Source organism: Balaenoptera borealis, assembly GCF_965194805.1.
Source record: "Balaenoptera borealis genome assembly, chromosome: 14".
NCBI classification, from domain to species: domain Eukaryota; kingdom Metazoa; phylum Chordata; class Mammalia; order Artiodactyla; family Balaenopteridae; genus Balaenoptera; species Balaenoptera borealis.
Genome location: NC_138875.1, coordinates 53713047 through 53738892, shown reverse-complemented (window position 1 = coordinate 53738892; position 25846 = coordinate 53713047). Strand labels below are relative to the sequence as shown.

Sequence of the window (25846 nt, the reverse complement as noted above, 5' to 3'; positions counted from 1 at the left end):
GCGTTAAGATTTAGCTCATGGGCCACCATGTTCTCTTTTCCTTTGCCATGATGGTCAGTGATGTTCCTGAGAGAGGCTGCTATGGAGTCCCAGAGTGAATAGGATGTGGAACAAAGCTACAGCTGACCCATGGCGGACATGTCACGTGAGGGAGAAATAAACCTTTGTTTTTGTAAGCCCCTGAGATTTGGTGGATTGTTTGATACATAATCTAGCCTCTCCTGATAATGCTGTAATGGTGACTAAGCAAAATTTTTTGGAGCAACCTCCATACTGTTTTCTATAGTGGCTGTACTAATTTACATTCGCACAAGCAGTGTACAAAAGTTCCCTTTTCTCCACATCTTTGCCAACACTGATCTTTTTTTGTTTGTTTGTTTGTTTTTGATGTAAGGGATAAATAATGCTTTTTTTAAATTGAAAGACTCTTTAAATTCTATAGTGCTTTACAATTTTCAAAAGTTTCATACACACACAGGTCAAAATGGCCATCATCAAAAAGTCTACAAACAATAAATGCTGGAGAGGGTGTGGAGAAAAGGGAACCCTCCCACACTGTTGGTGGGAATGTAAATTGGTACAGCCACTATGGAGAACAGTATGGAGGTTCCTTAAAAACTATTAAAAATAGAGCTACCATATGATCCAGCAATCCCACTCCTGGGCATATATCTGGAGAAAACCATAATTCGAAAAGATACAATGAACCCAATGTTCATTGCAGCACTATATACAGTAGCCAAGACACGGAAGCAACCTAAATGTCTATCGACAGATAAATGGATAAAGAAGCGGTATATATATACAACGGAATATTATTCAGCCATAAAAAAGAATGAAATAATGCTATTTGCAGCAACATGGATGGACCTAGAAATTATCATACAAAGTGAAGCCAGACAAAGACAAATATCATATGTATCACTCATACATGGAATCTAATTTTTAAAAAATAATACAAACGAACTTATTTACAAAAATTTACAAAACAGACTCAAAGATTTTGAAAACAAACTTATGGTTACCAAAGGGGAAACGTAGTGGGGAGGGATAAATAAGGAGCTTCAGATTAACATATACACACACTACTATATATAAAATAGATAACCAACAAGGACGTACTGTATAGCACAGGGAACTCTACTCAATTTTCTGTAATAACTTATATGGGTAAAGAATCTGAAAAAGAATGAATATATGTATATGTGTAACTGAGTCACTCTGCTGTACACCCAAAGCTAACACAACATTGTAAATCAACTATACTCCAATAAAATGGAGAAATCACACAGATGATTTTGTATAATCCCATAACCCTTCTTTTCCCCTTACTCCTATATTGCTCTTCCCCCCTTCCCTCTCCCCACTGGTAACCACTAGTTTGTTCTCTGTATCTGTGAGTCTGCTTCTGCTTTATTTACTAGTTTATTGTATTTTTTAGATTCCACAAATCTTTTGGATTTTTGGTTTTTTGTTTTTTGATATGGCCAAACAGGTATGACGTGATATCTCACTGTAATTTTAATTTCCCTGAGGATTAGTGATGTTGAGTATCTTTTCATACACCTGTTGGCCATTTGTATATCGTCTTTGGTGAAATGTCTATTCAGGTCCTTTGCCCAACTTTAAATCAGGTTATCTGTTTTTGGTTTTTGCTATTGAGTTGTAGGATTTCCTTATATTTTTTGAATATTAACCCTTATCAGATATATGGTTTGCGAATATTTTCTTTTATTCCACAGCTTGCCTTTCACTATGTTGTTTCCTTTCCTGTGCCGAAGTTTTAGTTTGATGTAATTCCATTTGCCTGTTTTTGCTTTTGTTGCCTGTGCTTTTGGTGTTATATACGAGAAATCATTGCCAAGGCCAGTGTCAAGAAGCTTTTACCCTATGTTGTCATCTAGGAGTTTGAGTTTTAGTTCTTACACTTAAGACTTTAATCCGAGTTGATTTTTGTGTAAGTTGAGGGTCCATTTTCATTCTTTTGTATGTGGGTATCCAGTGTTCCCAACACCATTTATTGACATGACAATCCTTTCCCCATTGTGTAAATGTTAAAGTCAAAACAATGAAACTTCAAGAAGCTAACGCAGAATTATCTTCACGACCCTGGGAATAGGAGAGAGTTCTTAAATAGAATACAAAAAGCACTAACTATAAAGGAGATCAATAAATTTGACTTCGCTAAAATTAAGACTTTTGCTCATTAAATGATACCATAGAGTAATAAAGTGTAGTAGCACAGTATATTATGTCCTTCACAACTAACTAATTTTTAAAGACATTGTCTTTATTCATCCTACTAGCTGCTAGTAGCTGTGTTTTCTTTCTGAGCAGAAAGAACTGTAGAAGTGCTGGAATACCAAAAATAAAAATTAAAAAGTTCAAACCAGCAACCCAGTAAGAATCAACAAACTAATTTATGTAAATACCAAATTTAGTTATTACAAAACTTCTAGTGATATGAAAAAAACACATACTTTATCAATTAGAGTTTGACTGCCATGTTTAAATTATTTCACTTATTGATATTTCTTTAAACGAAGGATGGACAGATTATTTTAAGCTGAAACCCCAAATAATGACAAGTGACCCATTGTTGTTTTGAGCTTGTGAATCATGACAACGGCTGTTTTCTTTCTAGCCCATAATCCCTGACCTCAACCCAAGCTCTCAGGAGTGGTGGGTGGGCAGGCTTGAGGCTGAATCTCATTCTACACTCTGTGTCTTCCTGTAATCAAGAGGATAGAAAGCTAAAAGCTCCATTTCCCAGACTTCCTTACAGCTAGAATTCTGAATGTGATGTATTTTGGTTGAGCAGATGCACCTATAGAAGGCAGAGGTGAGATGGAGGGTATGCTAGTGCCAGCATATAGGGAGGCTCATGAAAAGGATTTTTCTGAGGTATTACTGACAGAGACCCCAGTGTTCAGACACAAGGTTCCTAAATGGTAAGAGAATGAAACACAGCATCTAACGTGGTGTGGAATGTAGCAGGCATCGCAAAGTACTGCAGAGAACCAGCAGTGGTGTGACTTCCTGATCATGACACTATCCTGATACTCGCCACGTTGGTATACTTCGGGATTGAGTGGTTTCCTGAACTTAGAATAGAAGCAGCTCTCTTGGGGACGTCCCTGGCGGTCCAGTGGTTAAGACTTCGCCTTCCAATGCAGGTGGTATGGGTTCGATCCCTGGTCAGGGAGCTAAGATCCCACATACCTCACGGCCAAAACACCAAAACATAAAACAGAAGCAATATTGTAAAAAATTCAATAAAGACTTTAAAAATAGTCCACATGAAAAAAGAAAAAAAAAAGGCAGCAGCTCTCTTGGTTGACCTGGTTTTGCAATGTGGCATTTGAAGTCATTCCTTGAAGTTCTGTCAGTTCTCAACAATTTTATGCTCAAGTTAATATTTTGTTAAAAAAAAAAAGTACTCTCTTGCTCAAATAATTAGAATTAACTCTGTTCTCTGAACTCTACTGGACCTTAATACATTAGACCTTAATACATTAGGGTAATGGTGCTGGTTCTGAGGCAGTAGTAAGGACACTGTCCAGAACTGTGAAGGGTCTGAGGTTTCACCCTACTTGCAAGCTACAAGTTAGTCTGCCACAATTTCATGGATCCTGGGTCAGAGCCAAATGACTTTATACTTACAGCACAGCAAGCAGCACGAGCTTCACGTTCTCATCAGTTCCCCTTGCCCTCCGAGTCCCACAGGGGCGATGCAAAGTGGTCCAGGTGGGTGCTGAGCATGCAGTGAGTTTGCATCACAGCTGAGGAGCCCAAAGCTTAGGGTACCTGAATCTTTTATAATGAGCTCAAGCAAATCTGTCCAACTTTTGCCCTGGAGAGAGACACTATCTTTATTATACAACAGCAAACAAACCTGCCTTCCTCTCTATGGAAACACAATGTCTTCCACGGCTGTTCACTATACAAATCTCCTTGGCAAAGACAGTGTAGAACAAACAAAGGCTGTCAGAGCTTCTGCACTCAAGATGTGAGAAACATAAGAGACCCATGGAGAGCTGTTTCCAAAAGACATTAGCCAACTTTTCATTTCAACTGTAGCCACTCCTATTTTAGAGCCCAAACCAGGTTTTATCTTTTAAAAATTCACTTTAGTCATGAAATTTAACAAACATTTGTATGCAGTCAGGGACTAATTTACAGCATGGCTTCCATTCATCTCAGTCATGAGAAAATACCATAGCAGTCATTATTAAAGGTATCCATCCATAAATTACTTTTATTTCTCATTAAATGAGCACAGAGTCATTAGCATATTAATAACAGATATGTTTATTATTACATATCCATCAGTGCGGCTTTTAATACCACTTGAAACATGCATATCATCCTAGCGACGAATCAGTTTTCCAGTGCTTCTTATTTGATAGACATTACTGCAAAGCCATTATAAATTACTGAGGAGGTATTTGGTTAAAAAAATAAACAATAAATCATACTGCCCATATGAATCAACCCTTGTTATTGAACAAGAGTTTAACAGTATTTATCTGGTAATTCCTATGTTAACTGGAAAACATCACAGATGTATTGCCATAATTTTCTTTTATACTGGTGCAACCTTCTACATATTTTGCAGAGTTTTATGAAGTCATTCATTATTTTAGCAGGTAGTTTGATGCAAAGATTGTATTCAATTTATGAAAGTCCACCAAACCTCTAAATATTTTAAATTAAGCCAATTATCAATGAAAAACCCCCAACACACATAATTTTTTGAAAATACGTTTTTTGAAATGTTTATATTTAGTCATGGCAGTAAAATAATTCTCTCAAATTAAGGCACTAAAAGGGCAATGCAACTCCCATCAAAAGTGTTCTAAGAATAATTTACATTTCAAACAGTGCATACATTTCTTATATGTTTGTTAACTTAATGTCTTTATCACTTAAAACCACAAAGAAACATATTATATAATTACAGAAATGATGTACCCCACAAAATGCTTTTAAACTTGGTTCTTTTGTACAGTTAGTTCCTAATGTCTCTAGTAGTAAAATAACTCAATATGGCTTGGCAAAAATGCATAGATTAAATGTAATTTTTTTTTTTGCCTTCTCCCATTCCCCAATCTACAAACTTGCTGAAACTTGCTGAAGCATAATGTAAGATATTTATTTTCCATCAAGTCCACCACAGGCGATCAACAGTAAGGCTTTTAAATTCTACAGTGAGGGCACTGAAGTCAAGTGATGTCACTGCTTTCTTAAAATAGTTTTGTATAGTCTTGCAAGAGCATAAAAACTGAAGTTATTAAAAAAAACTTTCAATTGTCTCATTTTGAGATATTTTCTTTACTCCTTCCATGAGCTGATCTTGATAGTGACGGCCATTCCACTTGAAAGTGAAAGTCTCTTCCTCTCACTCGTATGAGGAAAACTGTTCTATCATGATTGACAGGCGTTTTCTTAGAAATTCAAAAAGGCAGCACCTTTTTAAAAAAATATATCTAGCTAAGCTTTCCCTCAATTGTACTTGCATTACATAGTAATAATTAATCTAATCTACCTGTAGGCAAACCCGCAATAAAAAACAAAAAAAAACAAAACAAAAAAACAATCCTCAGTGTGCTTTTGTGCCAAAGCAAGGACAGAATAACAGCAATCTTAACCCTGAAGCCTGTGATATTTGTGTCAAAGGAACAGCCTGTCTGCTCTGCATGGTAAAAGATGCCTGGTTTATCAGGTAGCATCCCACACAATTCCACAAGGCACTAGGTCACATGGTTAACTGTTGAGGGAAAAAAATAAAAAATTAAGAAATGTACTCAATTTAAAAATTCAGAAAACAAAAATTGGAAGGCAACGTACACATACATTATATACAATAGTTAACTAATACACAAAATTTGGAAAACAGGAAAAACACACTATTATCTCCTTTTTGCTTCTACTTTGTTTCAAACACTTTTCTCCCCCCACAAAGCTATAAAAAATTTTAAGTATTTTAGATTCAGCTTTTATCCTATACAGTAGAGGGACAATACAGGATTCTACAGAAAGAAGTCCAGAGTGAGGTGATAATGCACTGGAATAGTATGGTAGCTGAGGAATACAGAAGGAGGAATGGATATGAGTCATTTCAAAGAATTAGACTTGGTTACTGATAATATGGAATGAAGAAATGGGATAAATTAAATATGGCTTTAAGCCTGCTTGGAAGACTTGGGTGACATCAGCAGAGAGACAAATCAGTGTTAGGTCTCAGCTTCTAGATTCAAATGTCCCTCTTAATATAAGGATTACACCCTAGGGAAAGTTGGTATTTGGTATAGGAGAAAAAACATAGGCTTCAGAAATGGATAAAAGTGGGTTCCAACCTGACTATGCTACTAGTTGGCTGTGTGATCTTGTGCAAGTTGCTTAATTTCTCTGAGCCCCATTTTTTCATGTGTTAAATGAGAACTTAATGAGTTATCATAACCACTCCTCAGGAAAGGGTTTATGTCCTGTAATTGCTTGTTTTACCATATAAATATTTTTGAAAAAATTCCATCAAAACAGGTTAAACAACCCTCTCCCAAAAAGAAGAAAAAAAGGATACTTAACTGGGAAGTTGATTTGTAACACTGATAATACCAAATAATTTTGATTAAAAAAAAAAATCTATGCCAACATAGTTAAAAATAAAATGAGCAAAGTTTTACATGAATCTATTTACATTAAAAAGGGGTAAACAACAGTTGTTTAAAACATTAAGGGCTAAATATGTACCACAACCAATGACAATAAAACCTGACATTGAACTAAATTAATATGACATTTATAAACATTCTTAGTTTCTAACAGGAATCAGTTAAACTAATTTGTAAAGTCATTTCAAGTCATATATAAATGCCCAGCTACAGACGATGCCCTTTATGGGGAAAAGAACAACTGGACTTTGGATTTTAATAGATATTATCCAATCACGTACTCACAGTTAAAAAGGTTAACATTTCAATCCTTACCTAGTTTTTCCAGATGTATTTTTGACCACTTTCCGGAAAGACTGATTTGCAGTGGATCTTGTAGAAAGTGTTCGAGGCGACGCACGAACAAAACCAGATGGTGGATTCTTAGGAATCTTCTTTACTAAATGAGTTACCCATTTTTTTTGTTCATCCTGAGAACATGCTAGTAGCAGCATATCTCTTGCTGATGTTACATCATAACTTACTATTTTAAGAAAAAAGAGCACAATTAAAGTCACATAATACCTAAAAGAGCCTTATCAAATGTTCTTACAATTTAAAAAGATTTACTATGCTTAATTAAGCTTGGACAATATCTTTTCTTCTTAATTCAATTAAGTCGGAAAATTTAAAGAGAAAATATTAGTCATAAACTAGTAAGAAAAATAAAGTAAAATCAGAAATACGCATGTGGCTCCACCAGTGCCAAAACATTGCGTCTTATTATCTCTTTTCAACTTGGTATAGGAAGTGCCACACCTGAAGAAGTTATTTCATTGGGATTTAAGTCTCTAATTTGTTACATGTTATAAAAATAATTTTCATGCCTTACCTTTACATGGAGAAATTAAGTCCTCTTTCTTATCTAAGTGATCTCTGTGGCACTTAACGTGGCACCTTCGACATTCCAGGGCAGGGGGTGGTTTAAAAACATGCCAGAGAGGTTTGGCACAGGCCTCACAGTTGGCAGGAAAGTGGTAGAGGGTAGGAATGAACTCATGACCTTTGTGGTTTTGAAAATTAGTTTTCTCAGCTTGTTGTACTGGTTCCATCTCTACGTCTTTTCTACATTCACCTTCATTTGCGTATAGTATCTACATTTAGGAATGGTAAACAGAAGATTAAAAAAAAGGTCTTAATCTATACATACAAGTTTTAAATGTATAAAAGTATTGGTGTATTTACATTTACTTCACAAATACACTTAGTACTTAGGTAAAGGATCTTCTAAAATTATACTTTCAGATTTTTACCTGGAATATTTTAGGAATTTCTTCAGTTTCAGCTCTGTACACATCTCCTTGGGTTACAGGACGAACATGAAACAATTTACTAAAATGAAAAGAAATATGATGTAGGCCATTATAAAAACTCATTTATAGCAAAAGACAGATATTTCGTTGAAGAGAACACAGTGGTGGCAAATAAGCATAGGAAAAGATTAGTCATTAGAGAAATGCAAATTAAAATCACAGTAAGTATCACTATACTCCTATCAGAATTTTTAAAATAAAAATAGTAATAACACCAAATGCTGGTGATGATGCAGAGAAACTAGATCACTCATACAACTGTGGTAGAAATGTAAAACTGCAGAGTCACTCTGGAAGAGAGTATGGCAATTTCTTACAAATCTATATATATAAAAACCTGTACATGAATGTTCACAGCAGCTTTATTTTTAATAGGCCAAAATTGGAAAAAACTTAAATGAATGGTTAAACAAACTGTGATATAGTCATATGATGGAACACTACTCAACCACAAAAAGAAAAAAACTACATCTTGGATGGACTTCAAGGGAATTACACTGAATGAAAAAAGCATATCAAATGTTACATACTATTTGATTCCATTTACATAACATCCTTGAAGTGACAAAATTATACAGATGGAGAACAGATTAGTGGTTGCCAAAGATTAGAGAGGAGTACAGAAAGGGTGTTTCCTATGGCTATAAAAGGGCAATGAAGGATCCCTGTGATGGAACTGTTCTATATTTTAACTTGGTGGTGGTCATACGAATCTATACATGTGGTAAAGGCATGCAGGCTGGAAAGGAAGAAGTAAAACTATTATTATTTGAAGATGACATTACTGTATACGTAGAAAAGCCCTGTGGAATCCACACACATACACAAAATCTCTAAAGCTAACAATGAATAGCAAGATGAAGATTCAAGGTTGATATATATAAATAAAGAGTGTTGAAATAACCAGATATCCACATGAACAAAACAAAACAACCCCCGCCCCCCCGGAAAAAAATTAACCCCAACCACTACTACTTTTTTTTTTCTTTTTTGGCCACGCTGCGAGGCAGGCGAGATCTTAGTTCCCCAACAAGGGATCAAACCCATGCGCCCTGCAGTGGAAGCGCAGAGTCTTAACCGCTGAACCGTCAGAAGACCCTCAACCACTACTTCTTACCAAACATAAAAAGAAACGAGATCAATCAGAACTTAAAAATAAAACCTAGAAGAAAACATAGAATACCTTCACAATCTTTGGGCAGGCAAAAATGTCTTGGACAGACTACACAAAAGGCAATAACCCTTTTCAAACAGTGATACATTGGTTTCCATTAAAAGACACCATAAAGAAAATGAATTGGCAAACCACAGATTGGGAAATATTTGCACTACACATTCCTGACATAAAATTTGAATCCAGAATATATACAGAACTTCTGTAAACCAACCTTAAAGATAAACAGCCCAATTAAAAAATGAGCAAAAGACTTGGAGACACTTAAGAGATACAAATGGCCAATAAATACATGGAAAGATTCTTGCCATCATTAGCCATAAGGAAAATATAAACTACAACAAAATAGCATTTCACATCCATTAGAACAGCTAAAAGTCAGACTGACAACACCAAATGTTGGTGAAGACGTGAAGCAACTGAAACTCAAATATTGCTGGTGAGTATAAACAGTATAACCTTTTTTGAGAACTGTTTGGTAGATTTATTTACACAGATTTACTATATGATACAGGATTCCACTCCTAGGTATTTTACCCATGAGAAATGAAAATTCAAGTCCACAAAAAAGAATGTTCAAAGCAGTCTTATTTAAAATAGCTCTCCTAGAAGCAACTCAAATGCCCATTAACAAAAGAATGGATAAACAAACTGAGATATATTCATTCAATGGAATATTACTCAGCAATAAAAAGAACAATCAATACACACAGCAAAACACTATGCCGAGTGAGGGAAGCCAGGCAAGAAAGAGTACATACTATAAAATTCGATTAGTATGAAGTTCTAGAATAGGCAAAACTAAATCTCAGTGATAGAATTCAGATAATCTTTTTTTTCCCCTTAAGGAGGCACAAGTGAGCTTTTTAGGATGATAGAAATGTTCTTTATCTTGTACTGGGTTTGATTATGCGGGTGCTTACAATTGTCAAAAGTCACTGAACTGAACACTTAAGATGTATGTATTTTATTGTATGAAAATTACATCTCAATAAAAAGGTAAAACAACAACAACAACAAACTCTCATCAACGTAAAAAGTATTTAAGTTAGTTGAAAGATGTCTTTCTTATTAATGTTTATGTATTATTCCAGTTAAGCTAATTATTTAAATTTTCACAACTAATGCCTTTTTTTTAAAATTGAGAAATAAAATATCAGTACTCTCTGGTACTTGCTCAATTTTTTTAACATTTTAACTATAATCAGCTCCACAATGTTTAATTACAAAGGAATGGCAAACTTCATTTTAAGTTTATATTTCTCTGTCGCACCCACCACACTTCACTCTGAATTTATATTTTATTGCATATACTTTACCTTTCCTGCTACTAGTCTGTAAGCTCCTCAAATATGAAACTGTCTTACTCATTTTACACAACCTACAACACCTATGATAATACAGGCAACAGTGCCTAAGAAATGGTTTTAGAATGAATACAAGGGAAAAAACCTAAGCTTATTACAGACCTCTTTGACCTATTATTAAAAAAAGAAAAGATACATTTTATTTCCTTCTTAACAATGACCACATAATCATATACTTTGAGATGTTCTGTGAACATAAAACCAATAAACACTTGAAATTTAAAAAAAAATTGTCTTTAGAATACATCGATCAGGTATGCAAAATTTCCCCTCTCATATTTTGATTAAGATTTAATTTAGTTATTATTTAAATTTGTTAAGAAAAAAGTTAATAACGTTTAAATAACAAAATATAAACTAAATGGTAAGTCTAAAAATAATTGATTATCGTAGGTTAACACTCAACAGTCTTAAAATTCAATAAAAGGCAACTTACTCAATGTCTAATACCATAGATGGATTGGATTGTTCCTTATCTTGTTCATCATTATAGAACAAAATTTTTTTGCTGCTTACCACAACGTACTGAAATGAGAAAAAAGGGGGAAGAGATAAGAGCAGTATTAACTTGGTTTAAAGTGATAAGCATAATACTTGCCATTTATGTCTAGATCATATTGTATTAATCTAAAAACAATGCCAATAATAGAGCAGTTAATACAAGTTGTATGCTTTAAAAGTAAAATATATAACAAAATATCAATTAGAAAAACTGAGGCATATTGTACCTGTTTCTTCCAGCCGTATCTTTTGATATTTCCTCTATTTGGTATTGAAAGCCAACCTTCAATTCTTGATTCTGGAAGAAAAAAAAATATAGTATTCAGCTTTAAATTGTGACAAAAGGAAAAGCTATTACAAGTTGTCTGACAGCATGCAGCAACAGGCATTCGAACACAGCTAAATGAATAAGTGCTATAATTTGCTCTTTCATGCTTCAATCACACAAATCAACTTTAATGGCCATACAAATACTGCAGAAAAAAATTCCAAGCCACTTTCCGCATAAAATTAACATTCAGTACTCAATTATAAAAGTATGAAGTAACAACAGTACCCTTAATAGCCAGGCAAGACTGGAATGGATTGCAGCTTAAATGGGATATGATACAGAAGACTTTAAATATCATTTAACATTCATATAAAAGTATTTAGCAGAAAAAAAAAATGCAGCAAGTGGAACAAATCAGAGCCATGATTTACACAAGAAAGAGCAAGCAAAAGTACACAAGTGTCCTATTACTCACAGAAGATAAGAATAGAAGATAAATAAATAAGGAATGCAGGCAGAATCAACTAGATATAAAGAATAAGAAACAAGTATTTTATTTGTTTTCTCAGTACAATATTCTGATAAACTTTTTGGTAAAACACCCAAAACAATTTCATTAAAAGTGTCCAAATTTGGTTGGGAAGGGGCCCCTAATTCTAGTGGTAAATCCAATTACAATTCTTAGCAAACTAAAAGAGGTATAAATAAAGCCTTTCAAGTTTGTAGTACCAGAATTTAATAAACAGTAAAAGAACACAGAATTCAGTTGGTAAAACTACTAATGTTTTATCAGTTTGTGCATACCAGAAATTCTTTGACTAATTTGATCAATGTATTTTATAATTATTATTACTATTTAAATATAATTGATGTTTATTAAAAATATCTGGGGAAAAAGATGATTCCATTTAGAAATGATTATTTTATATCAGGTTAGAGATAAGAACATTTAACTGTTTTTTAGATCTATTATATTTGAAACACAAAAGAAGGGACAAGTAACCAACTGTAAGGTACAATGCTATAATGTGACATTATACCATGGCTCAAATCATGACCCCTAAGGGGAATATATATATATTACCCTCCTCCATATAACTTAAAAGTTGTGAAACAGTTCGGTCTTACAGTAATGATAACAATAGGTAACATCTACTGTACATTTATTATTTGCCAAGTGCTTTACAAGGAATACCTCATAAATAATCTATAATAGTCCCATGAACATAGGATATTACATTCTTAGGAATATAGGATAAGATAGGTTCTACTATCATCCTCCATTTACAAATGAAGAGACTACGGCTTAGCAAGGTGAACTAACTTGCCCAAGGGTAATCACAGCAACTGTCAAAGTTCTAGGGTTCACCCAGGCAGTCTAATTTCTGAGTTTAAATTCCTAGAGCACAGTGATATTCTTTCCTTAAACAAGCTTTGCAGTTAACTGAATCAGGAGTAATGTTCTTGTTCCAACTTCTTCCCTGTACCTAATGCCCTATGCTTTTGTTATTCCCCTTCATCTAAATTGTTGTTTTTGTTAAAGTGGAAGAAATAATAAGAAACTTCAGTTCAAAATGATCCCCTTCTTCTCCCAAGTTTTTTTCTTAGTTGCCGTTTTTAGTTCATCAATAATTAATTTGTTCCATCAGGCAGTTCCTTGGTAAGTTTTGTGAGAGCAGGGGACCATATACTAACACTTTTTTTTTTATATATACTCCAAGGCATCTGACACACAGAGTAGGTACCTGATATACCTTTTTTGCTTATTTTGCAATTCTTTTTTTCTGACTTAGCCAATTAAAGTCATCCTCTATTTAAATAATGGTTGTAATTTAAAAACCAAAGGGCTGCTTTATATTAAATAACATACAGAAGGCTGTTGATCATTCACAAATATTCTGTCGTAGAAAAGGAAAAAAGTTATTGCTAGGAAAATTTCCCTTCAGTGTGCCAAAGTCCATTTAATACCACTAATTCCTCACTAAAAATAAAAGATGTGAAAGCCACTGAAATCTTCACATTTGTACAAAATTGTGTATGCCAAAATATTCCTCCCTCCAAGTTATTTCTCTATGAGAATAAATGCCAAAAATATTTATGCTTTCTGGCTCTAGGTTTGAAATATATTTTCAATGAATTGTTGTATGTTGAAGACTGTATGACTGAATGTATGTCATTTCAGTGTTCCTATAGAAATTTTATACATCAAAGGCATTTTATGAATTAAATAAGCCCAATTTTATATTTGCTCTAATTTAAATAAAATGAAGAAATTAGGAACTCAAAAAAGATGCTGAAGATATGTGAAGGTTTTTGTCAATTTAAAACAATAATGTTATAGGAGAGAATCTTAGTCTTTCCTTCCGGTGAATTCCCTTCAGAGAAGCAGGTAAACTAAGCTCAGTGATAAACAAAAAAACTACTTACTCCTGTCTTACATGCAAGTTAATATACCAGTTTTTTTTTTTTAAGTATATAAAGACTTCCTTCAAATCTATGACCACTTGTGACCTAAGTGGCCATCTGAAAGTATAATGCTCTAAATTCTATCTTTTACAATACCATCACAGAAATCAGCTTCTCCGGATAAATAAAAGAAATGCTGAGGACTTCTAAGTCTAGATTATTATCAATAACATACTACTGAAGTACAAAAACAACTTGGTCCCAGGTTTTACATATTTGTAGAGCAATTTTAACTTACAAAAAAATTTAGATGTGCATTACTGCAATATCAGCAATTAACTCCTTTACCCAAATAAGAAAGAGGTTAACTATATGTAAATCAGTATCAAATACAGCCAATTTAAACATCAAAGCTAACCACTGAAGACTACCAAAGTTTACTTGATAAACTACATACTGCTTAAGAAATAAAGGGAGACAATCACTCCAAGATTTTAAAATTATATTCAGAAGTGATATAACAAAGAAAAAAAAATCAATGCTCAGGAATTCAGATGTACTGATTATCTCCAATCATTGATTAGATTTGGGCAAAGTCAGAAACTCTTATATACTCAAATACTTGGAAACATACCAAGAAATCCACCATACACAGGTTTAAGTTACAAAGTCTGAGATCAAGCTGGATGGAAAGAGAATGATGCAGATAATCCACAAGAGATAATGAATATTAATGGAATGCTGATACCAGTGTTCTTAATGCTTCATCTATTTTTACATTCTTTTCAGATTCTTAGGTCAATATTTCCAAAAGGAAAGGAAAAAACCAAGGAAGGAGAGCCAGATATCACATTAGTCTTTCTGTCATCTAGGCAATAGGAAAACCTTAACCCTAGGGGGTAACCTTTATATTTACAGTGCTAAGGCCACAACCTGCCACAGAACCAAAAGCAGGATGAAGACCTAAGAGAATGAAAGTGATATTAAGAACTTCAGAGGGTTATAAGTCAGAGAAGGATAACCATTTTCTCTAAGGTTTTTAGAATTGGGAAACTTAGAGAGATTTAATCTAGTTGATGACAAGATGCCAGCTGAGAAAATGACAGAGGCTGAACTCTAAATACACAAGATAATTAAATGAGAATTTTTATACTGAATGATGAAATCTAAGAGAAATAAAGTATATTATCAGTTTATCCACCTAACTACTTAAAAAACCATCTCACTGGGCTTCCCTGGTGGTGCAGTGGTTGAGAATCTGCCTGCCAATGCAGGGGACACGGGTTCGGGCCCTGGTCTGGGAAGATCCCACATGCCGCAGAGCAACTGTGCCCGTGAGCTACAACTACTGAGCCTGCGCGTCTGGAGCCTATGCTCCGCAACAAGAGAGGCCGCGATAGTGAGAGGCCTGCGCACCGCGATGAAGAGTGGCCCCCGCTTGCCGCAACTAGAGAAAGCCCTTGCACAGAAACGAAGACCCAACACAGCCAAAAAAAAAAAAAACAACCATCTCACTGAACTAAAAATATGATCAATATTTCAAAAGGCCTTCATTTTAACTATTTAACTATTCTAAGACCTCCCTTTGTAAATCTGTAGTTTAAATTCGTTTATCAGTTTTCCAAACTAAGTAAAATTAATCATCACCTTCAAAAAATCTTTTAGACACTTGAATGATATGTAACTCTCTCAAATTAAGGATGAATACCACATCAAGTTTCCATAGTGTAGTGTTATCACGTTCGCTTCACAAGAATGAATACCAAAATTCTTTACAATTCTTTCTAGATATTACTGCAAAACCTTAACTTTATTTGCCAGAGATCTAGTAAATAGCAGGCTTAGTACAGATTTTCAATTTACTAGTAAAATATCTGACACAGAGGTAAAATAACATTGATAATGATTATCCATTAATTTCTACCTCCAATATGAAAGTCACAGTCTCCAATATGAAAAGGTTCAGCACTACAGAGACCTCTGTAAAGTTCAAACTGAGAACACAGTTAATAGAGAAAGAGATACCCTAATTGGTCTCCCTTTATAGCAATGGAGAATGGCCACCAGAGCCTTTTTGTTTTCCCACTTTGTTTGAACTTTGAAATCCTTAAAAGCAAAATCTCTGAAAATACAAAGCTATTCTAAATATTATATACTCAGAATGGAGCCAGTAGAAAAATTTAACTCTCTTTGTTGACTGACTCCTGAGTGGATTTATTAGGTCAGGATTCTGAAATCTAAATGGATATCTCACCTAAGTCTGCCAATCTAACCACCTGATGATGCTTTGAGTTTAGCCTTCCTGAATAAGCCAGGATGAAAGATAAAACTCATTACCTTCCCCCAACCTCATCTTTCAATTCAAATCCTCTGGATAGCATTCACCAATAATGAATCAGTCTCTGAAATGTTTAACTTAATACAAAGAAAACCAAGGCATACATAGTAAGACATTATAAACAAAGTTAAAGGGAAATGGGTGGGATAAAGACAAAAACCTCATCAGGATATTTAACCTACACTAGAGAAAGAATTCCTTTAACTAAATAACTCTAGAAATATCTTGGGATTAATGAAGAGGGAACCTAAACTACAATTTCAATTCAACAAGTGAAGGAATGTAGACAAACACCCCTAAAAGTCATACTCTTTCTTAACTGATGATTAAATCATAACTGTAGAAAGATGTTCAAACAACAGTTGAAGCTAGAGATTCTTATTAAATCCAAAGTGATCCTCTGATAAGGATGTGCACCTACAAGATTCTCAAGAGGCAGGAGGTTTCAGAGAGCCAAAAATGGGAATACAGAAGGAATTTCTTGACCACTGGAGTAAGAAATATTTATTCCCTGACCTTCCTTTTCCAGATATCTCATTTTGGGCTAGCAAAGCCACCAAAGAATGAGGGCAAGGATTACACAGAATACAAATAAGAACTGAATTCACTTCCTACTTTGAGTCCCACTTTCTTGACCAAGAACGATAACGTAAAATTTTCTAAGTCGTCTATCAAGTTTTTTATATCAACTTCTCAAAAAACAAGTAATATCTGTTAAAACACATCCCTATTATATCAAATGTGTTGATTCATATCTTTTTATGCATTATTCAGGAAATACATTAAATAAAATCTATTTTCAAGTTTAGGACCACGTTAACAAAACTTTCAAGACCTTGAACTAAGAATATGTAGTAGGTCAAATGTGTTGTGTGTGTGTGTATGCCTTTAAAATCTGTAATGCATGTTTTAATATATATAACCTATTCATTTCTAAATTGAACCTGTAATATGTGTATTGTTCATCTCTGTTAAAAAGACATAAATGTACTATAACCTCCACTACAATGAACCCAAGAATGAGGCTGTGTTTATTTTTCAATTGATTCTCCACTAGAACAAAAAAAAGGAAAAAGAAGAAAAAGTCTGAAATCCTAGCTACTCGCTTTTGCCTTTACTTGACTCCCTGACCCCTCTCTGCATCTTCCAACCCCTTTTATCTATTTCTCCAAATTTGAAACTTCAAGTCTGATTAAAGTTTATAACTATAGCATTAGGTGGGCTTCTATATAGAGCTGCTGTGGTTCTGATTATTAAGTATAGTTCTTAGTTTTAGCACAAAAATACATAAAACACTGAAGAGCTGCTACTCATGAAAACATGTACAACCTTCCTTAAATGGTGAGAGTTGTAGCAGCAGCTTCAACTTTCACCATGGCATTAGGCTGGTTCAATATTGATTCATAAACGTCTTCAAGTTTCTATTTAGTTAGAGCCACTCAGATCTATTTTAATAGCCTAAGACTGCTTATGACTGCTTTTATTCTATAAAATGCACTAGGTATACAAATGTCATCAGACTCTGGCTATCAGAAACATAAATCCCTTCTTAAGAATCCATGGACAAAACAACAAAGAGGTAGAAATCCAAATGAAAGAAATCTACATTAATTTCCATGACGTTTAAGCAAAACTGAACGAAGTAATAGAAAATATTCTTACCTGGAAGGTTTCCATCAGTTTCATCAGCACTAGGAAAACTAGCAACACTTGTAGAATCTGATAGGTCCAAAAGTTTCGCACGCAATTGCTCAATGTCACTCTCTTTGCTAGCCAACTGCATCTGAAGCTCATTCTTATGTGTACATTCTTCTACCAATTGCTATTTTAAAAAAAATACCAAGATAATATAAAGAATCAAGATCAAAATTTCCAACATTAGAAATTAAGAATTAGTGGACCTATAAGTAATCTAGAATTGCTAATACTAAAAATTTACTGTAAATTTCATGAATGTTTACTACCACAGATTTTAATACAACTATAAATGTGCAAGTTCTCTTCCTCAGTAATACATTGCTTGGATAAGCTCCTTTTCTCTTTGCTTTAAATAAGTTTTTTTTTTTAATACAAAGCATCAAAAACCAAAACCAAACACCTGTTAAAACAATAGAAATTGCTTTTATGGCTTCAAACAAAATAATTTAAAAGATGTAGAAAGCTTCTCAGGATGGTAAAACCATAAATGATGGAGTCAATGCTTGTATCTAAGTCTGTCTAAGATCAGAGACCATGTTCTCAATTTTGTGCTATTAAGCTAGGAAGCATCAAAAAATTAAGTCTGATATTTTGAAAAGTGAGTCCTTATCAGAGGAAACAAAAAAGCTATAATACTCCAATTCCACTATCCCAACTATAGTCAATATTATATGAGCCATATCTCAATTTCAGTCTGAAGCCAAAGAGGCAAAACCCTTGGTTGTTTCTCTAAAAGTAGCATCTCTAATCAAGCTGATGCTAAGGGGTAAAAATTACTCAAGTCATAGTTAACAGGCAACAGAGTATCTTTCTATTTTTTCAAATCATGGTTCAAATTAGAGTAACAGTAATCAAATTATGGAGAATATAAACCTAAATATGATTTTTATACTAAAAAAACTAAATGAGATCAGTAGACAATAAGTATATACAGTAATAACAATTTAAAATAATCCTACAAGTGCAACACACAACCTTACCGCTTGCATGTCATTCAGTTCCTTCTGATGTTTCACTACCATCTGGTTGAATTTCTCTCTTTCTTGGTTGAGTTCAAGTTGTAGCTTTCGATTTTCCTTTTCTTTCTTTCTCAAATCCTGTGTATTAGCTTTCTTTCTATCAATTTTAAAGTCTTTCCGGTTCATTATTTCTGCCAACTTGTTAACAGCCTATTAAAATATTAAAATGTTATTAATAAGGTTCTTCATTGTAGCTACCCAATTTAAATCTCCACTAAAAATATATTTCTTTCTTCAAAATCAGGAAGCAGGACTTTTTGTGTATGTGAAAATTAGGAGAACCTAATGAATGTTGGAATATGATAACTGGTAGCACAAGTAACTATTATTGATTCATCTCATTGTTCAAATGTAAGAACCAGACAGGCTTGCAAAAATCCAGTTATTGTTCAACAATTATTCAGCACTTATTATACTGCATGTAAGTACTCTGATAGGCACTAGATATAAGCACAGAAAATACAATTATGCTGCAAAGGCATCCTAGTCTGGTGGAGGAGCTGGATAAGCAAGCATGACAGTACAGAGAGATACTGCTTCTTTTTTCTCTTAAGTGTCCCTTACTTTTTCTTTTTTCTATTGGATTGTCTTTTTCTTTTTTGCAGATGCTCTTTATATTTATCTATACATGCTGCAAATGTTCTTCCTAGTTTATTTCCTTTCAACTTATGTTCTTTTGGACTTTTTTGTATGTAATAAATGTCAATCTTTTTCTTCATGGTCTCTGTTTGGGTATAAAGGGAAGTAAAATCTCCACTGAAGGATTTTCAACAAGTATTAAGTGCATTTTTGAAAGACTACTCTAGTTGAAGGATTGTTGAGAGGGAGAATAGATTAGTGGTAAGGAGCTATCAAGTAGAAAATATTTATTTTACTGTAAAAATCAACTGAGGTACACAGTAGCTTATGAAGGATTTAAACTACTGGATAACTTGGTAAAATGACAAGATACCAAGTTTTAGTGTAAAAAATCTGATCTAGCTGCAAAATACAAAGCAAAATGATACCTCTACCCCTTTTAAGTTTCTTACTCACTCCCCATTCTTCTCTCTTGACTTCAGTCAAGTATGTGGTTTCTCCTCATTAAGTTTTCCTACTGTCAATTGTAGGTTTTCTATACAATCTAAAACAAATTCTTCACTAATCAGATGACTAGACGAATTAGCTTTCTTAACTCGCTTGAAATCCTACTTCCTGAATAAGTCTTCTACATTTAATGAAGAAAGAATATTACATTATTTTGTCTAATGAAAAGCTTGAACCTTATAATCTCAGTTTTAAGAAAAAGGACATGAAGAGCAAATATTAACTGCTGAGTATATGATACTCAAATACAAACACATGGAAAAGGCTAAGAGCATGTATACCTGCGTTTTAAGGGTTCGTTCTGTATTGATATTCTTTTCAAAGGCAGCCTTAAGATTATTGATCTCCTCCTCCTTCTTCAGTTTATATTCTGTCAACAAATTATATAAAATGTTATCGCATGGCATTAATTAATTTCTGCCTTGCAAAGTAACAATGAGATACTTTTATAGAAATTTTGTAATGGATTCAAGGTTTATTTTAAGCAATAAAATATTTAATTCTTAATTACTTCTTAATTAGTTATTAGTAACAATAACTAATTATTCAAATTAGTATATACCACATAATAACTTTCAGTAACTTCATTAAGATATTTTTCCAGGGCTTCCCTGGTGGCGCAGTGGTTAAGAATCCGCCTGCCAATGCAGGGGACCCGGGTTCAAGCCCTGGTCCGGGAAGATCCCACATGCAGTGGAGCAACTAAGCCTGTGCTCCACAACTACTGAGCCTGCGAGCCACAACTACTGAAGCCTGCGCACCTAGAGCCCGTGCTCCGCAACAAGAGAAGCCACCGCAATGAGAAGCCTGCGCACCACAGTAAAGAGTAGCCCCCGCTTGCCGCAACTAGAGAAAGCCGCACACAGCAACAAAGGCCCAACGCAGCCAAAAATAAATAAATAAATTAATTAATTAATATTTTAAAAAAAGATTTTTTTCAGTTTATTAAGGTATAATAGACAAAATTTTAAGATATTTAAAGTGTATAATGTGATGAATTGATATACACATACATTGTGAAAGGATCCCCCACAATCAAGTTAATTAACACATCAATCACCTCACATATTTACCTTTTTGTGGAGGGGTGGTGGTGAGAATATTTAAGTTCTACTAAGATAATACTTAAGGCTACAAAAGTTATTTAATATATGAAAACAAATATTTCAAAAACCTAATGCACAACATAAAGATTTACCTCTGAACTTGATTTAACTTATGATTTTTAAAAAAATCCTACATACCTTCCTCTGCCTTCCTCATTTTATCAGTTAGCTCTTCATTTTCTTTTCTTAATAATTCAATATCTTTGGTTAGCATACTGTTTGTTTCTTCGAGCTAAACAAAGCACAGAAACGTTTAAGCTATACAGTCTCTTTGCTAGTCTCACATTTAAAACAATAACCTTTAAAAAAATACTTGCATTTTCCATAGATGAGGACAGGTCAGACATTGCTTAATTATAAAAACATCTGGTTTCCAGTTTAAAATATGTGGATATAATTAAATTCAAAATATTTAAAAACAATTGTTAGCTTCCAAAACTTATTTCAGTGTGTGTATATACACATTACATATGAACGGAAGGAATAAAAAATGTAATGAAAAGAGAACGAGACTAGAAACTAGGAAATATGCATTTAGTTTTCTAGCTCTGTGACCCTTAGCAAGTCACAACCTTTCTGGGCTTCAGTTTCTTCATCTGAATAATGATGATGAAAATGACAGTTTAAAATGTTTGATTATTGTATGGCTGTTAGCATAAATGATGCCACTGTGGGCCCATATAGTTCCTCCTGTCCTTCCCCTGACCCTACCCAGAACTGTACTGTGTGGTAAAAATCACTTCTTTGTTATCAAGGGCTTTGTAGTTAATAGATATTATTTCATAATCATTAGGACCAGGTGGCCTCTATGCTCTGTTAGTCCCCAATCAGTGATGAAGACCTTCGCTGACATATTCCTGGTACCTACGAGACTAGTTATCCATTCATAAATCTTGACGTAGGAATGCACTTCCTATTTCCAACCACATACCCCCCATACCCTAGGTTAACTATAACATTGTCCCAATGGTCCCTTGGTGGTGTGGAGTGCAGCTGTGAATGCTTCCAGATCATCGTCTGTCCGAACCCACTCTGTGAGTAAGGTACCCTATAATAAACTGATCCACTGATTATACGGAGCTGCCTGCCTTGTTTTTCGGTCTCAAGATACCGTCTCAGTTCGGTGGGCACTTTTCATTTCCTCTGTCCTCCAACAATGTCTTTTAGTAATGTACTTATTCACCCTTCTATTTATATGATTTCATTTAATCTTCGTAAGAATCCTGTGGAATAGGTATTGTTTCTATTTTATAGATGAAGAATCTGAGGCTTGGAGAAGTTAAAGCAAACTGCCAAGACCATGTAACTTCTTAGAGGCAAAGCTGGGATTTGAACCCAGACCTGCTTATACCAGAGCATTTGATGGTGGCTTCACCACCAAGAAGAAAAATCTCTATAACTTCCCTTTCTAGTTCCATAATACATAGACCATAGTATAAATTTCAGGAATAGGTGATTGTTTGTAGTACTGGTTTTTCTATAATGGATTTGTAGATATCCACAAAGAATTTTTTATCCCAAAATAGTTTCTCTGAATTTTATAGAATTCTAGTCATGAAATCAGTTGCAATTTATTAAGATAATAAAACAAATGAATTTAAGGTAAGCATTTCTTTACAGAAAATATATTAAAATCTACAGCCAGAAAGGGAAAAAACCCAATACACTGAATAAGAATTTCAATCATTAACAATTGTTTTAGATTATATAAATTATTTTATATATGAGTACAAGTTGACCATTGTGTATAAGTAAATACTCATGCACTTACACTTACCCTAACGCTTTAACATGTAACCTATTTTGATTTTTAAATTAATTTTAATCACATAACTTAATGAACTATCACACTTACCCGACTAACAGTGTGCTCTTTATCTGCAATCTCTTGTCTATTTCTTGAAGCAGCTTTCTTGCTTTCTTGGGTCAATTCAAAATACTGTTCTTCCAGAAGCCCTCGAGCCAACTGCTCAGACTCGGCTTTTGTTTCTGCTAGATCCAACTGAGCAGCAAGAGTTTCTCTAGTAGATTTAAAAGAGAAATGAATGTAAACAAATTCAATTCATTCTTCTAACTTAATCATATGCTTAAAAACACAATTCTTTTTAAATGATAAAAAGAATTAAGTATTTTATTGCTTAAAATAAACCTTGAATCCATTACAGACTTCCTATGAAAGTAATGAATTTAACCTCTCACACTTAGAAAAACTATAAAAGCAAAGGACACTTTAATCTTGTACCTGCTATTTTGCTTAACTAAGAAAAAGGTAATAAAACAATGGCAAGCAGTCTACTTCTAGAAGGGAATGTGTTGGGATCTGGAATGAAACGCAGCATGGCACAGTGGAAATGTCATTGGCTTATAAATCAAGAGGCCAGGCCTGGACCCTTACTTATCCTCATTATACCACTAGCTAATTGGTTAGGGACATTGGGCAAGTTCCTTATACTTACTGGAGCTCAACTTAATCAAATTCATAAAATGAGAGGATTAAACTACATTATTTTTGAGGTCCCTTCCAGCTCTGAAATTCAATGAGATTATGAAGACTTATAAATAGACCTGCAAACCACCGTAAACTATTCTAGGAATGCTCCTTAGGAATTACATTTTAAAAGCCTTTCAGAATTGACATTCAGACCACGACCAGATCACTGCAGTTTGCCTGCTCTTCCCAAAGAACCTGTCTTCGATAAGTTATCTTGGTCATAATTGTAACCCCTACATACAGTAGGTGCTCAATAAATGTTTATTAAATGAATGAATGAATGACTTCCAACTATTTTCTATTAAGAGAGTAATACAAATACTTTAGGCTGCCTCAAGCCTAAAGAGGAAGACATATAGTGACTACAAAAAATAATAATTTTTTTGACAATTGTTTTTGTCCAACAAATATTTGAATGTTCCTATGTGCCAAACACTGTTGTAGGAATTAAGGCATACAGCAGTAACAAACTCCCTGCCCTCAGAAAACATACATTAGTAGTGTGAGACAGTTCAAAGAAATGAACAATATACAGCATATCACACAGAGCAATGAAAAGAAAGGTGAAGAGGCTGTGAGTGTGGTCACTATTTTATAGAGGGTGATCAAGGAGGCCTCTCTGCTAAGCTGACATTTGAGGAAATATATGGAGGAAGTAAGAGAGCCATGCAGTGTATCCGGGAATACAGCTTCAGGCAGAAGAAACATCTAATACCAAATGCCTAAATGTTCTGAATGAAGCTAATGTGAGCAGAGTGAGGAGGGGTTGGGGGGAGTTGTGAGATGTAGTAAGAGAAGTGGGGAGAGAGAACAGGTATTATAAGGCTTTCTAAAACAATATAGGGACTTTGGCTTTTACTCTGAGTATTCTGTCTTAAAAAGATCATTCTGGCTGTTGTTTAAGATCAGACTAGAAGGGGGACAATGGTAGAAGCAGGGATACCAGTTAGGAGGCAACTGAAATAATCAAGATTGGAGATGATGGTAGTTGGGACCAAGCTGGTAAATGTTAAAAGTGGTGAGAAGTGATCATATTATGGACATGTTTTTTAGTTATAGCTAGGATTTATTGACGGATTTCATGCAGAATATAAGAAAAAAAGAAGAGTCTAGGATGACTCCAAGTTTTGGATTTAAGCAACTAGGAATAACAGAATAGCTAATATTGACATGGGGAAGGAGCAGGTTGGCAAGGTGAGGGAGTAAGGCATTTTTTCTGGACATGTTACATATAAGATGCTTCTTAAACACTCAACTGGAGATGTCAAACAGACAGCTAGATTTACAAGTCTGGAATTCAGGGGAGAATATACTTGTACACTGATGCTATTTAAAGCCCTGAGGCTAGATGAGAACAAGTAGGGAGTGATCCCTTGGGTCCTCCAAACTTTAAAGGTCTCAGAGATGGGAAAGGACAAAGGAGCAAAGAAGGGTGAGGAAGAGCAGCCAGTTCAATAAGAGGAAAACAGTGTTTGGTGTCACAGAAGCCAATAAAGAAATTCTGTCAAGAGAGAGTAATCAATTATGTCAATTGTTGCTATTAAATAAGATTAGGACTGAGAACTGACTATAGTTTTTAGCTATTAGGAAGTCACCGGTGACCTTGAAAAGGGTTATTTTGGTAGGGTAATAAGTACAAAAGTCTTGAGGGAGCTCGAGAGAGAATGGGAGAAGAGGACCTGATGATAAATGGTATGTCACTTTTCAAGGAAGTCTGCTACAAAAGGAAGCAAAAAAAATAGGATGCTACCTGGAAGTAAGATATGTAGTTTAAAGAAAAGGAGGCTGGACTTCCCTGGTGGTGCAGTGGTTAAGAATCCACCTGACAATGCAGGGGACATGGGTTCGATCCACGGTCTGGGAAGATCCCGCATGCCACAGGGCAACTAAGCCTGTGCGACACAACCACGGAGCCTGTGCTCTGGAGCCCGCAAGCCACAACTACTGAAGCCCTCGCACTTACAGCCCGTGCTCCGCAACAGGAGAAGCCACCACAATGAGAAGCCTGCACGCCGCAACGAAGAGTAGCCCCCACTCACCGCAACTAGAGAAAGCCCGCGTGCAGCAACAAACACCCAACGCAGCCAAAAATAAAAATAAATAAAATTTAAAAACCCTTACAAAAAAAACAAAAAAGAAAAGGAGGTTATTTTTTAAGGAGACGTTTACCTGTATGCTTATATAACAATAGGAATGACTGCAGAAAGGAAAAAACGATGTAGGAAAGATGAGAGTATTACTGGAGTCATACTGTTAAGCAGGCAGAAAGGGATGGGATCGAGGGGCTGCCTTTAGGTAAATTCATGTAAATTTTGTCCATTTACATGAATCAGAAGGAAGGTAGGGTTTTAGGTACAGACGCA

General features: G+C 34.6%; 1 protein-coding gene across 3 annotated transcripts in view; it reads right to left on the bottom strand.

The window, feature by feature from the left end:
• Window positions 1–4287: 4287 nt before the first annotated feature.
• Window positions 4288–25846, bottom strand: part of ROCK1 (Rho associated coiled-coil containing protein kinase 1) — a 139195-nt gene continuing 117636 nt past the window's right edge. For all 3 annotated transcript variants that reach the window (XM_082353488.1, XM_082353489.1, XM_082353490.1), the window contains 11 exons: window positions 22848–23013; window positions 21131–21224; window positions 20168–20256; window positions 18762–18950; window positions 17746–17905; window positions 11296–11366; window positions 11004–11092; window positions 7967–8045; window positions 7546–7807; window positions 6990–7197; window positions 4288–5770 (listed from right to left, as the gene is read on the bottom strand). In XM_082353488.1, the coding sequence (XP_082209614.1) occupies window positions 5767–5770; window positions 6990–7197; window positions 7546–7807; window positions 7967–8045; window positions 11004–11092; window positions 11296–11366; window positions 17746–17905; window positions 18762–18950; window positions 20168–20256; window positions 21131–21224; window positions 22848–23013 (1411 nt within the window). In that variant the 3' untranslated portion in view covers window positions 4288–5766. The remainder of the gene's footprint in view (window positions 5771–6989; window positions 7198–7545; window positions 7808–7966; window positions 8046–11003; window positions 11093–11295; window positions 11367–17745; window positions 17906–18761; window positions 18951–20167; window positions 20257–21130; window positions 21225–22847; window positions 23014–25846) is intronic.